This window comes from Perca fluviatilis, chromosome 16 (assembly GCF_010015445.1).
Source record: "Perca fluviatilis chromosome 16, GENO_Pfluv_1.0, whole genome shotgun sequence".
Lineage (NCBI taxonomy): Eukaryota > Metazoa > Chordata > Actinopteri > Perciformes > Percidae > Perca > Perca fluviatilis.
This window is the reverse complement of record NC_053127.1, coordinates 2833473-2846771: the sequence shown is the minus strand read 5'-3', so window position 1 is coordinate 2846771 and position 13299 is coordinate 2833473. Positions and strand designations below refer to the sequence as shown.

Genomic DNA, 13299 nt, shown 5'->3' with positions numbered 1-13299 from the left:
TAAACCCTCTTTGGAGGTACAAAGGTTCCCGAGGACTGGACTGGACTCGGCTACCTTTTTTGTTTTTTCTTCTTCTTTTTACCCATAATGCATCACGGACATGTTTCCTCTACCCTGACTTTTGGCGAAGGATCCTAATCTTCCTCATACTGAACTGACGGAGTATTAACCTGGAAAATGACTGATTTTTATTTTATTTTTCGTGTGGATCGGTCGCATTTGCAGTCGGACATTCAGTGCGATTTACAAAAGGAGTTTATTGGACTTATTTTTTTCCAATGTTTTTTTTTTTTTTTTTCAAATTTTTTTTTGGGATGCCAGAATAAAGACAAGTCTACGAACTGTGGATGAATTTTTTAATTTTATTTTTTAATTTTTTTACTCCAACCCAAGATCACTTTCCCCCTTCAACAAATGGCAGCGACTTTGATTTTTAAAGAATACATACTGAACCCAGCGGGTGGTGAGGGGGGGTTAAGTCAGCCCCTGTGATGACTCTGTCAGCTTGTAAATTTGAAGCCTTTTGTTCTGAAATGTTGGTATATTTTAACCCCTGTTTGTTTTCTAAACTTGTCGAGTTCTCTATTACTCCAGGCCCCATCTGCCGAGAAGCTTCCAGTTTTGTACTTAGTGGATTCCATAGTGAAGAATGTTGGAGGAGAGTACCTTGCAGTGTTTGCTAAAAACCTAATCACTTCATTTATATGTGTCTTTGAAAAGGTAAAGTTCTCTTTGCTGCCGTTTAGCATTGTTTTAATTAAACATAATTAAGCACTTTTTGTTAAAAAAACAAATCTTAGCAGCCCACTTCACGTCCTGTTTGTCGTTTGCTTTTTATTTTTAACGTAACTTTAACCCTTGTGTTGTCTTGCTGTCGACCGTGCAACTTTATATGGGTCAAAATGTCAGGCTTTTCTTTTTACACATTTGTCACTTTTTCCAGCCTTTTTGTCGTATTTCTTTTCTCAGTTTTGTGTCACTTTTTAACGTTTTTTGTTTCTTTTCTCAGTTTTACGATGTTTTTGTAGAATTTTTATTTTTGCGGGTTTTGTCACTTTTTACGATGTTTTGGTGTATTTTTGTCACTTTTTACGATTTTTGTTGTCACTTTTTACGATGTTTTGGTGTATTTTTGTCACTTTTTACGATGTTTTTTGTTGTTTCTTTTGTCACTTTTTACGATGTTTTTGTCGTTTCTTTTGTCACTTTTTACGATGTTTTTTTTGTCGCTTTTTACGATGTTTTTGTCGTTTCTTTTGTCAATTTTTACGATGTTTTTGTCGTTTCTTTTGTCACTTTTTACGATGTTTTTGTCGTTTCTTTTGTCAATTTTTACGATGTTTTTGTCACATTTTTACATTTTATTTTTTGTCGTTTTTCTCACTTTGTTTACGATTTTTTTTTTGTCGGGTTTCTTTTGTCACTTTGTTTACGATGTTTTTGTTGTTGGTTTTTCCCCCCCGCGGCTTCATTGATGTTTTTGTCTGTTTTTCGCTGCGTTTCTGACGCTTTTTCTGAAATTTTTGACACTTTTTTTTTTTTTTTTTTATTCAAATTACAAATTTTTTTCTGAAATGCTATAAAATTGAATTAAAAACACCCAAATTCAATGAAAGTAGTGAAAGGATAATTGATCTAACTTGTGAAGAGTGCTGTAGGGAACCATCCACGTTAATTATTTTTTGACAAAAAAACCAAATTTCTGAAACAGAAACTTGTTGAAAATGGGTCAAATTGGACCCGAGGACACCAGCAGGGTTAAAACCAATCTTAGCAGCCCACTTCACTTCCTGTTTGTCATCGCTTGCTTTATATTTAATCGTGTGTGGTCTCTCGCTCCTACTAGAGAACTTAATAACGTGACGTAGTCCTGCTGATTAAAGTAGGAGGGTGGGTTGCTAGGCTTTGCTTTTTAAACAATAAATCATGTATCCCTTGTTTCTAGAAATTGTTAAAACTATGATTTATTTTTATTAAAGTCACATTTGCCATAGCGCTAACTCTTAACCCTTGTGTTGTCTTCCCCTCGGCTGTGCAACGCTGTGTTTTTCTGGGTCGAAAAGTACATTTTATTTTTCGACACTTTTCTCAACGTTTTTTTTTTTTGTCGCTTTTATTCAAATTTATTTTGTCACTTTTTTGGCATTTAATAATTTTAATTTTTTGTAATTTTTTTAACAAGGTTTTTGTCGCTTTTTCCAATGTTTTTTTTTTCTCTCTCCCTTTTTTCCCCCAATTTTTGTCACTTTTTTTAAAGATGTTTTTGTCACCTTTTGGCTATTTATTTTTTCACTTTTTCTGCGTTTTAAAAAGGTTTTTCTTGAGGTTGTTTTTCAGCATTTTTATAGCGTTGTTCCAACATTTGTCACTTTTTTTGGCATTTAATAATTTAATTAATTTTTTGTAATTTTTTTTTAACAAGGTTTTTGTCGCTTTTTCCAATGTTTTTTTTTCTCTGTCCCTTTTTTCCAATTTTTTTGTCACTTTTTTTTAAAGATGTTTTTGTCACCTTATGGCTATTTATTTATTTTTTCACTTTTTCTGCGTTTAAAAGGTTTTTCTTGAGGTTGTTTTTCTGCATTTTTTATAGCGTTGTTCCAACATTTGTCACTTTTTCCCACGTTCTTTCATCGTAGTGCTGATATGGACGACAACATGAGGGTTAAACAAGCTGTTGCTGTGATTGAAGTGTGTTTTTGAGCTTTTCTTTGTGTTGGGAGCTGTGGACCAAGTCATGTCGTGTGTTTGTAGGTGGATGAAAACACTAGAAAGAGTCTGTTCAAGTTACGCTCGACGTGGGACGATGTGTTTCCTCTGAAGAAGCTGTACGCGCTGGACGCCCGGGTCAACTCGGTGGACCCGGCCTGGCCCATCAAGCCGCTGCCGCCCACAGTCAACGCCAGCATTCATGTCAACCCAAAGTTTTTAAAGCAGGTGTGTATGTGCTGCAAATAGAGACACACACACACACACACACAGAGACACACACACACAGAGACACACACACAGACACACAGAGACACACACACAGAGAGAGACACACACACACACACACACACACACACACACACACACACAGAGAGGGACACACACACACACAGAGGGACACACACACACACACACACACACACAAGAGAGAGACACACACACACACACACAGAGAGACACGGACACACACACACACAGAGAGGGACACACACACACAGAGAGACACACACACACACAGAGAGACATACACACAGACACACACAGAGACATACACACAGAGAAAGACACATACACACACGCGCACACACACAGACACGCATACACACAAGCGCACACAGACACATACACGTGCACACACACAGAGAGACACATACACACACACGCACACACAGAGACACATACACACAAGCGCACACAGACACATACACACGTGCACACACACAGAGACAATACACACACAGACACACACAGAGAGACACATACACACACGCGCACACAGAGACACATACACACAAGCGCACACAGACACACACATACACACACGCGCACACACAGAGACACATACACACACACAGAGAGACACATACACGCACACACACAGAGACACATACACGCACACACAGAGACAAGCAGAGAGAGACACACACATGCACACACACAGAGAGACACGCACACACAGACACACACACACAGAGAGACACACACACACAGAGAGACACACACACACAGAGAGAGACACACACGCACACACTGGGCTCACCAAAACGGACATAAAGTCATAGTAACCGTTCACTCAACACATTACATCTTTGTCACTTTTCAGTTTTTCAAGAATCGGTTTAGGAATCTGAATCGTTGTAGAAGTACCTGTTCAGGTGTTCTACAAGGTGGAACAATGGGTGAAATGTGTCCTCACTGATGGAGCATGTATTGTGTCTTGATAACCCAATAAAGATATATGAGGAAAAATAAATAAATACCGGTTCCGAATCGTAGAAATCCAAACGATACCCTAACCCTACTAGGAGCTGCCAAAATCCATCCACTTGGTAATTTTAATCTGGCCCCTATACTATCTACATGTAGGTTCACGATACATTTTGGCCCACCTACTTTTTGTCACTTTGCACAACGTGTTTTTGACGCTTTTTTCAACCGTTTTTGGCATTTTCTTTGACATTTTTGCCGGCCAAACTGTAAGTGAGAAGACTATATGAGACATGCAATAATTCAGTCAAAAGATATTGGACTTTTCCCGCGAAATAAGAGAAATACACTCTGTGTCTGGTCCTTGATGTGATTCTCATTTCCTAGTGTGGCCCCTTTAGGGAACTTGAGTCTGACACCCCTGTTATAAAGGCAGGAAAACCCTGTTAGGAGTTACTGTGTTTGTGATGGAAATAAACTGAAGTTAAATAACAGCCCTCTCTGTCTGTTCTGTTCGTGTGTTTCCAGTCGGAGGAGGCGCCCTCTCCGCAGCCCGCCCCGGTCCAGCCGGCGCCGACGCCTCCTCCCGCTCCGGCTCCGCAGCCGGTCCCGGCCGTCAGCCCGTCCAGCCTGAGCCAGGAACAGCTGATCCGACAGCAGCTGCTGGCCAAACAGAAACAACTTCTGGAGCTTCAGCAGAAGAAGATCGAGCTGGAGCTGGAGCAGACCAAAGCTCAGCTGGTAGGACAGACGCAGCTGTTACACACTAAGGGCGCTATTTTACCGATCTAAGAGCACATGTGATGTGGAGCGCCTGGTGCAGGTGTGTTTAGGGCGGTAAAAAGTGTCTGTGTGCCGGGCGCCTGGTTCTAAAGGGTTGTCCTTAGTGTCTTCATTAATCAGAGGTGTGTTTTGGGCGTAATATGCAATCAACCAATCGGAGATCTTCTCCCATTCCCTTTAAAAGCCAGGCGCGCTTGGACCTTGGAGCATTGCTGTTATGATGGAGGATTTAGACTATTTTTGTGTAATCTTCTGCATGTGTGTGTGTGTGTGTGTGTGTGTGTGCGCGCTGCTGTGTGTCCCTGTGTGTGTAACAAGCATAGTGTGTGTGCGCGCTGTGCACGAGCCTAGGAGCATTTTACTAATGCTCTGTTAAAATAACAATGAAATGCTGCGTTACTGACTTTAGACCAGGTTTTTGTTGGTCAATGGCGCGATCACTTCCCGCTGCCTCAAGATGGCAATACTCCCAGAATGCACCTGAACACACCTCCCTGTAAGACCAGCACGCCCCAGAATGCACCTGAACACACCTCCCTGTAAGACCAGCACGCCCCAGAATGCACCTGAACACACCTCCCTGTAAGACCAGCACGCCCCAGAATGCACCTGAACACACCTCCCTGTAAGACCAGCACGCCCCAGAATGCACCTGAACACACCTCCCTGTAAGACCAGCACGCCCAGAATGCACCTGAACACACCTCCCTGTAAGACCAGCACGCCCCAGAATGCACCTGAACACACCTCCCTGTGAGACACAGATGGGCGCAGGTGCATTTGCTATTTAAACGACGTGGGCGCTGGACGGGACATGGACAACTGCGCCGGTCTTAAACTAACAAAGACATTGGCGTTGACATTGCGCTGTGTTGTGCAGGATAGGAGCCCTAAGCCCAGTTAAGACCAAAGACTGTAAACTTCTAACCTGCCAGTTCACACCAATGACACGAGACGTTGTATCCTCTCCATAGCAACAGCTCTTTGTACTTCTGTCCTAATTTGAGACTTTTAGGCTTTTTGTAGCTGGATATATCATTTGTTGCGTCTAAATATGACTCTGGATAACGTCAGTGATAGAGATGCTCGCTGCAGTTACATTTCTAGTGACGAATCGGCGAGAACACGTTTTTATTTCTCTGATTCACGGCTTTGTCCGAGGCGCTCCCTCTCTTCAGTCACCCTGTAGCTCGCGCCACCGTACGTGCTCTCGGGCGCACATTGAGCCTCCGTTAACGGTTTGTATTATTTGGCTGAAACAGACTCTCACGTTCTAAAACCAGCCTCTGGAGACTCCACCAGCTAAATATCAAAGCTGAATTGGTTTTGCAACTGAATTATCCTAAAATCAACATCGGGAAATCAGTGGCGATACTCAGCCCTAAAAGCTCAGATCAGACCAAAGATTCGCTACAAGATGAAAGCGTTTTACAACATCGCAGATAAAATTTTCAGCAGTCTGAAGTTTGAGTCTCAGCTCGACTCAAACCAGCTGATGGTGTTGCTGAGACTCAAACTTCTGACCGCTGAAAAGTTTATCTGCGATGTTGTAAAGCGCTTTCATCTTGTAGCGAATCTTTGGTCTGATCTGAGCTTTAGGGCTGAGTATCGCCACTGATTTCCCGATGTTGATTTTAGGATAATTCAGTTGCAAAACCAATTCAGCTTTGATATTTAAGAGATTGTACAATTGTACAAGGTTTCCATAAATGTACGTTTTTATTTAACATGAACACAATCGAGTTTCAACTCTACAGACTCTACAGTCAGAGTTTTAAATCACATTTGCATTCAGATATGCGGAGGTGACAGAGGGACCGTGTTTAACTCGCCAAAATAAAAGCCTATCTTTGGAGCGCTTTAAAACACCCTTCCAGACAAGCTAGCATTGACTCGTTCTTACCTAATGTTCATCGTGTTTCTAACATTTAGGTTTCAACAATAAAAAGTGATTTTCAGGAATCAAAATGTTTATTTTTTTTTTGTCGTTTCACCACCAACTGTAACTCTTGTTTTCTGTTAGATTCCTAATTTAGCCGCAGACTGACCGGTTGTTTAATGTGTCTGCAGGCCGGTGGGTTTGTGATACCGACTACGGTCTCTGCCGCCGCGGCGGCGCTGAGCGCCGCGCCGAAGACCACCAGCCAAACTGCTCCGGTGGTGCGCCCGTGGATCCCTCCGCAGACCCAGCCGCCAGACGTCAAACCTCCCACCAGAGACCCGCGTCTGAACCGCACAGGCCCCCAGACCGCCTCGCAGCCCAAAGACCAGCCCGCTGGGAAGAAAGATGGAAGTCACGCTCCGGCTCCGGAGAAACCGGCCCGGCAGGAGAAGGTCAGGACCCCGAAGAAAGAGGCGTCGGAGGAGAAACCCAAGTCCAAGCCCCCGTCTCCGATGGCCAAAAGCGCCCAGAGCAAAAACAAACCGGGGGAGGCTGAGATTCAGAAGTCGTCCGACGGCACGAAGAAAGATCCCAGGCTGAAGAAACGGCCGCAGGACAAGACGGTAGGGCTGCGCAGTGGCTCTAAATGTAACCGTGGTGATGATTTCTGCTCCCAGTGATCACAGATGCAGAATAATGGAGAAAAACTTTTATTTAGCTCATTATGTTTTGCAAGTAAACTCTGATTTTAGTCTCGTGTTCTGAATGAAAAAATAAAGTTTAAAATAGGAAAAATTATTAGTCAGTCCCTCCAGAAAAACGTGATTATGCGATCGCATAATTCAACGCATAATCGGCCGACTACGCCGCACTTTCGCCGCATAAATTGCCGATTTCCGCGCCAAATATTGCATGCTTGCATGATTTCATAATCGCCGCATTTTTGTTGCAAATAAGTAGGGTTGGGCATCGAGAGCCGATTCCTAATCGGAATCGTTTCTTTATTGGAATCGTTTTGGAATCGTTTGGAGGATTTGGTTTCAAATCCAATCATCCCTTCCCAATTTAACATGCGCAAAACAAGTTTTGGTTTCCGTAGCGACCAGGCGCTTGTTGTGTTGCAGCCTTGGAGCCCAGTAAGCGGAGCTCTAGCGTGGCTTTATTTTACGTAGAAAAAGCTGTAAAACTGCAAACCACCTTTTGAATCAAACTAAAACTTTCCTCTTATTTGTGAAATAAGCACGTGACCCGTTTCAACTCCACCGCTCAAAGAATCGAGAATCGATGAGAACCGGAATCAGAAGGAAGAATCAGAACTGGAATCAGAATCGTTAAAATCCAAACGATGCCCATCCCTACAAATGAGTCCCATAATATATCTCAGCAGAAAGTTGAAAAATGTTGCGTTAACTTCACACAAGAGCAGCCGTTTAGCCCCTGTTGCCATGGGAACGTTATGAAATGAGGTCATTACGTGACGTGAACATCATCGAAAAGCAGGGTGTTGCAATTTTTGCAAATTCCCACAATTTCATCGCATAAAACTGCATAAATATCATATATAGCATATTCATAGCATTTTTTTTAAGAAAATGTGCCGCATAATCAAGGATTTTTGCCCAAAACAATCACAAAAAAACTCCTTTCTGGAAGGACTGATTAAAGTTGTATGTGTTGTTTTTTTAGTGTTGATTTATTTAACTTTCCACTGTTTTTTTTTAAGTTCAATAACTGCAACATCTTTCCAGAAGTCAACGAGTAATCGTGTTAAATTATCGTGATTTCAATACTGACCGAAATAATCGTGGTTACGTTTTGTTTTTTTTTTCCTTCATAATCGAGCAGCCCTACAAGACGGGCGACTCCAAAGACGAGGAGACGAAGGAGAAGAGAAGATGCACGGACAAGAAGGAGAGAGACGACAGAGAGGAGGCCGCCGCCGCCGCTTCTTCGGCGCGCGGCCTCGACCCTCACCGGTTCACCAAGGGGAAGTTGGCGAACGGCTCGGTGGCCAAACACGACCGCGACGAGTCCGCGGAGAGGCTCGAGTTCAAGACGGGCGGCAACGCGCGCACGCACGCCAGGAAACGCACCCGCTCGCGCTCCAGGTCTCGCTCGCCGTCCGGTGGTGCCGCCGCCACCTCCTCCTCCCCGAAGAGGAAGGACAGGCGCTCGCCCAAAAGCCGGACGCGGAGCAGCTCTCTGTCCCCGTCGCCGTCTCACAAGCAGCCGGGCAAACCGCGCAGAGCCGAACCGGAGCACGCCGGCAAGCCCGGCCGAGAGGACCGGCTCGCGCCCAAGAAGAACCAATCGGAGAGCCGGAGGTCGAAGAGGCCGGCAGAGGACCGGCGGTCCGAGTCCAGGGACTCTCACTCCCCGCGGAGCCACGACGGAGGCGCCAAGGACGCCAAGGAGGCGCCGCACCGCTGGAGGAGCGGCTGGGAGGAGAACAAACAGTGAGTCCGGTTTGTAAAGAGAGGTTACATTTAGCAGATATCGTCACGGTAACTAGGTAACCATCGCCAAGTGTTGGGAACAGGCAGATTTATATCTTTATGGTTGGATCCAGATGATGTGGCAGACTTAGGTTAATATTTTTTTCTTTAAAGGTATAGTGGAGGATTATCCCGAATTTTAGGGCGTTTTCACACATACCTCGTTTGGTCCGGACTTTCGGACTTTTTAGTTTGATCCGAACCAAAATTACAGGTGTGAAACCTCCCCCGGACCACGGTCCGGATCAAAAGACCCAATTTTGGTCCGACAAAAAGAGGTGGTCTCGGTCGGACCAACGTAACCATGGTCGGTCGTTTTAGTGTAAAGCCATTTTTGGATGGTTCGGACTTTGGGACCAAATACAGGAAGCTCTGGCGTGCTCCGTTCCTCGTGCACGAAGCTCCTTTAAGAAAAAAAAAAAAAAAAAAAAAAAAAAAAAAATAAAGGGGTAAAGAGAGAGAGAGAGAGAGAGAGTTTATAGAGATTGTTAGGAGAGTAGAAGTTTAGAGAGGTGGAGTATCAGCAGTTAATTTCGAGATTAGTTAATGTTACGGTTTTGGTTCTCATTTGTCGTCGAGTAAACTAAAACAGACTCAGATCCCGAGATAGAGAGAGGGAACGGAAAGCCCGTCAACAAACCAATCAGTGATAAGTATCTGGAGGGACGCTCGTATGTGTGACGGGACGTAGTTTAGTCACGTATAGATCTTTAGCGGCCGCAAAACTGCAGTGTGACACCAAAACTTACCGGATCAAATGTATACAATGTAACAAAAACATGAACCTTGGTTCGGACTTTCATGTGTGAAAACGCCCTTAGAAAAGATCCGCCCTCTCCACTTTTTGAAAAAATGCACATGTGCAGCACTCTCCCTGCTCCCGAGAGGGAACGCCTATTAAACGTGTGCACGAGAGTGCTCTGTTTACAAGTTGCTGTCGGCATGGCTCATACGAGCTACTTTCAGAAAGAAGATTTGCACTTTTCACAAATGGAGATGTTTACCGTGTCTGCGCGGTGCGTGACTTGTGCCAGGGCTAGCATCGCTAATCATAGCGTACATCAACTTTCACTAGCAGTGATTTTAAATGGATTTCTCCAAATAGCCAAACTTTATCTGTGGAGTAGAAACTTGGCGACTGAGGCATCAAGTGGAGAGCCCAACCTGTGCTTTTAGCGCACGCCAGCGTGTGAAACATTCTCCCAAAAACACTCCGGTCTTGTTTCTTTCTTCAGAGGCCTTTCTCTTCTTGTCGTACCTTTCGTAGACACTTTCTCTCTTGCGACCCTCAGACATTTTGAAAAAACACGGTGAGAACGGCGAGCTTCCATGAACGGCTGAAACCGTAGCTCACTACCTATGCTCACCACACATATACACCTGAAAGTATTCATGCGCAGAAAGCGAAAACTACCCTAGGGACGAGCACGTATGACGGCCCTACGTAAACATATCACCAGAATGATTGACAGCTAGGAGGACCAATAGTCTTGATGATCCACCCAGAAAAAGAAAATCCTCCACTATACCTTTTAATACAGAGGTTTCCCTCAAACTTTGAACGCTGAACAGTGTAATGCATGATGAGGCTGGGCTCTACAGCCGGTTAGTAACACAGACCAATCACACTATAATTAGGGTTGCACAATATTGACAAAATGTGATACTGCAATATCGATTATTAATACTTAACGGTGAGTCCATCGCTTCAACTTACGGTTAATATTTCACAAACCTAGAGCAGCGCAATCAATCAAAATTACAGTGTTTCCTTCAGGATTGTTTATTTTAGCAGTTCTGTCCGAACAACACCGGAAAAAACAAAAATCACACTACAATCGTTTGTCAAAATAATCACAACTAGATATTCTCCTCTAAGCATGCAGCACTTTTCTAGCGCGGTTAAAAAACTAAATATGTACATAAAGGAAACAAATATGTGGTTATTGAAAAGCCATTTGTCAATCACTACGTTTACATGCAGCCAATAACCCGTTCAAAACCAGAATATTAGCAATAACCCGGTCACACACGGCCATGTAAACACCGGCAAAAACCCGAATATGCTCATATTCCTGTTTTTAAAAACCCGAATATGATCCCTGTGTTACCCCTTTTCTAACCCGAAATGTTGGCATCGGCATATCTCCATCAAAAGGAACATTGATTTGTGTTCTGCGCATGTTCTATTCACAAGGAGTCTCGGTCTTCTGAGTAGAGGAACTTCTCGTATGCGCCAGAAAACATAGTTATAATAATAATTATATACTATAAATAATAATATAGTTATATATATATATATATATATATATATATATATATATATGTCAATGCAGAAAACCTGCGCGCAGTATAACCGGAAGTAAACAGGAAGTAGAGGTAAACATGGCGAGACGCAGCACAGCACCACACTTTTTGAAGCGAGGAGGAAACCAGTTTCTTCATCAGTGTGGTGATAAACCATGAATATAATGTCTTTTGTTGACGGCAGAAAGTACCGAGATAGTGAGATTTATAAGAAGGGGACCGAGAAGTTACGCGAAGCAGAGTTAGTCCTTACGTCCAGACGCTAACCGTGCCTCGCCGTTTACTTCGGGATATCGCCAATTGATTATTACATATTCCATGTATACAGGAGTAACTCTCTGCTCTCGCATGTAAACGGGTTATTCCGAATGTTTCAGAAACCCGAATAGTGACCTTAACCCGACCATAACCCGAACATTGACAGCTTGTGAACGTAGACTATATCTCTATCCTGGGCGCCCGGGTAGCTCAGTAGGCAGAGCAGGCGCCCATATATAGAGGTTTACTCTCTCCCCTTTCATATGGCCAGCTGTCCTACATGAATAAAGGCCTAAAATGACCACAAGAAGTCACCTTTTTAACTATCTCTGTATCCTGTGCTTCCCTCTTCAGTCCGAAGCTGCCGGAGGATTCTCACGTGAAGCCAGCGGCGCCGAGGCACAAACCGTACGGCACCCCGACTCGCCCCGCCACCCCCCGAACCCCGAAGCACCGCCTCAGCGTGGACGCCAACCTGCAGATACCAGAAGTCCTCAACTCCGCCTCCAAGAAGGATCTGCTCAGGAGGGTATGTCACAAACACCGATTTACTGTCAGTCCTTCCTATAAACCGGAGTCACGCTTGCTGCTTCCGGGACGCCGAGGAGGGAATCTGAACTTCCGGTCAACAGTCCCTCTCTCCGTACGGATTGAGATTATCTGCCATAATGTCTCTACCATCCCATAATGTCTCTACCATCCCATAATGTCTCTACCATCCCATAATGTCTCTACCATCCCATAATGTCTCTACCATCCCATAATGTCTCTACCATCCCATAATGTCTCTCCCTAATGTCTTCTCCTCTTCTTTTTTTACTTTTTTTTTTTTTTTTTTTTTTTTCTTTTTTTTTCCTTTTCTTTTATTTTAATTAATATTTTTATTTTTACTCATTTTACCTCTCTTTTTGTAATTACTCCTATGTTTCCATCCATTTCTACTTTTTTCTTTTTTACTCCATTGTCTCTATCATTGTTTGTTAGTGTGTGGTGTTGTGTGTGAGAAGTGTGTGTTGTGGTGTGTGTTGTGTGACTGTGTGTTGTTGTGTGAGTGTGTTGTTGTGTGTGCGTGTGTGTTGTGTGTGTGGTTTGGTGTGTGTGTGTGACTGTTGTGTGTGTGTGATGTGTGTGTGTGTGTGTGTGTGTGTTGTGTGGGCCTTGTGTTGTGTGTGTTGTGTTTTTTTGGTTTTTGGTTATGTTGGTGTGGGGTGTTGGTTGTTGGTTTTGCTGGTTTGTGTTGTTTGTTGTTTTGTTTTTGTGTTGTGTGTTGTTTGTGTGTGTGGGACTGTGTGTGTGTGTGAATGTTGTGTGTGTGTGACACTGTGTGTGTGTTGTGTTCTGTGTGTGTGTGTGTGTGTCACTGTGGTGTGTGTGTGTGTGTGTTGTGTTTTGGTGACTGTTGTGTGTGTGTGTGTGTGTGCATGTTGTGTGTGTGTGTGTGTGTGTGTGTGTGTGTGTGATGTGTGTGTGTGTGACACTGTGTGTGTGTGTGTGACACTGTGTGTGTGTGTGTGTGTGTGTGTGTGACTTACTGTGTGTGTGTGTGTGTGACACTGTGTGTGTGTGTGTGTGTGTGTGTGACTTGTGTGTGTGTGTGTGTGTGTGACTGTGTGTGTGTGTGTGTGACACTGTGTGTGTGTGTGATCACTGTGTGTGTGT

At 43.8% G+C, this 13299-nt stretch overlaps 1 protein-coding gene across 2 annotated transcripts in view; it reads left to right on the top strand.

Moving 5' to 3' along the window:
- pcf11 (PCF11 cleavage and polyadenylation factor subunit) overlaps window positions 1-13299 on the top strand; it is a gene marked incomplete at its 3' end in the record, with an annotated part of 40995 nt that overhangs the window by 8284 nt on the left and 19412 nt on the right. For both annotated transcript variants that reach the window (XM_039777232.1, XM_039777231.1), the window contains 6 exon segments: window positions 595-720; window positions 2752-2934; window positions 4444-4656; window positions 6769-7203; window positions 8426-9036; window positions 11995-12169. In XM_039777232.1, coding sequence (XP_039633166.1) covers window positions 595-720; window positions 2752-2934; window positions 4444-4656; window positions 6769-7203; window positions 8426-9036; window positions 11995-12169 — 1743 coding nt within the window.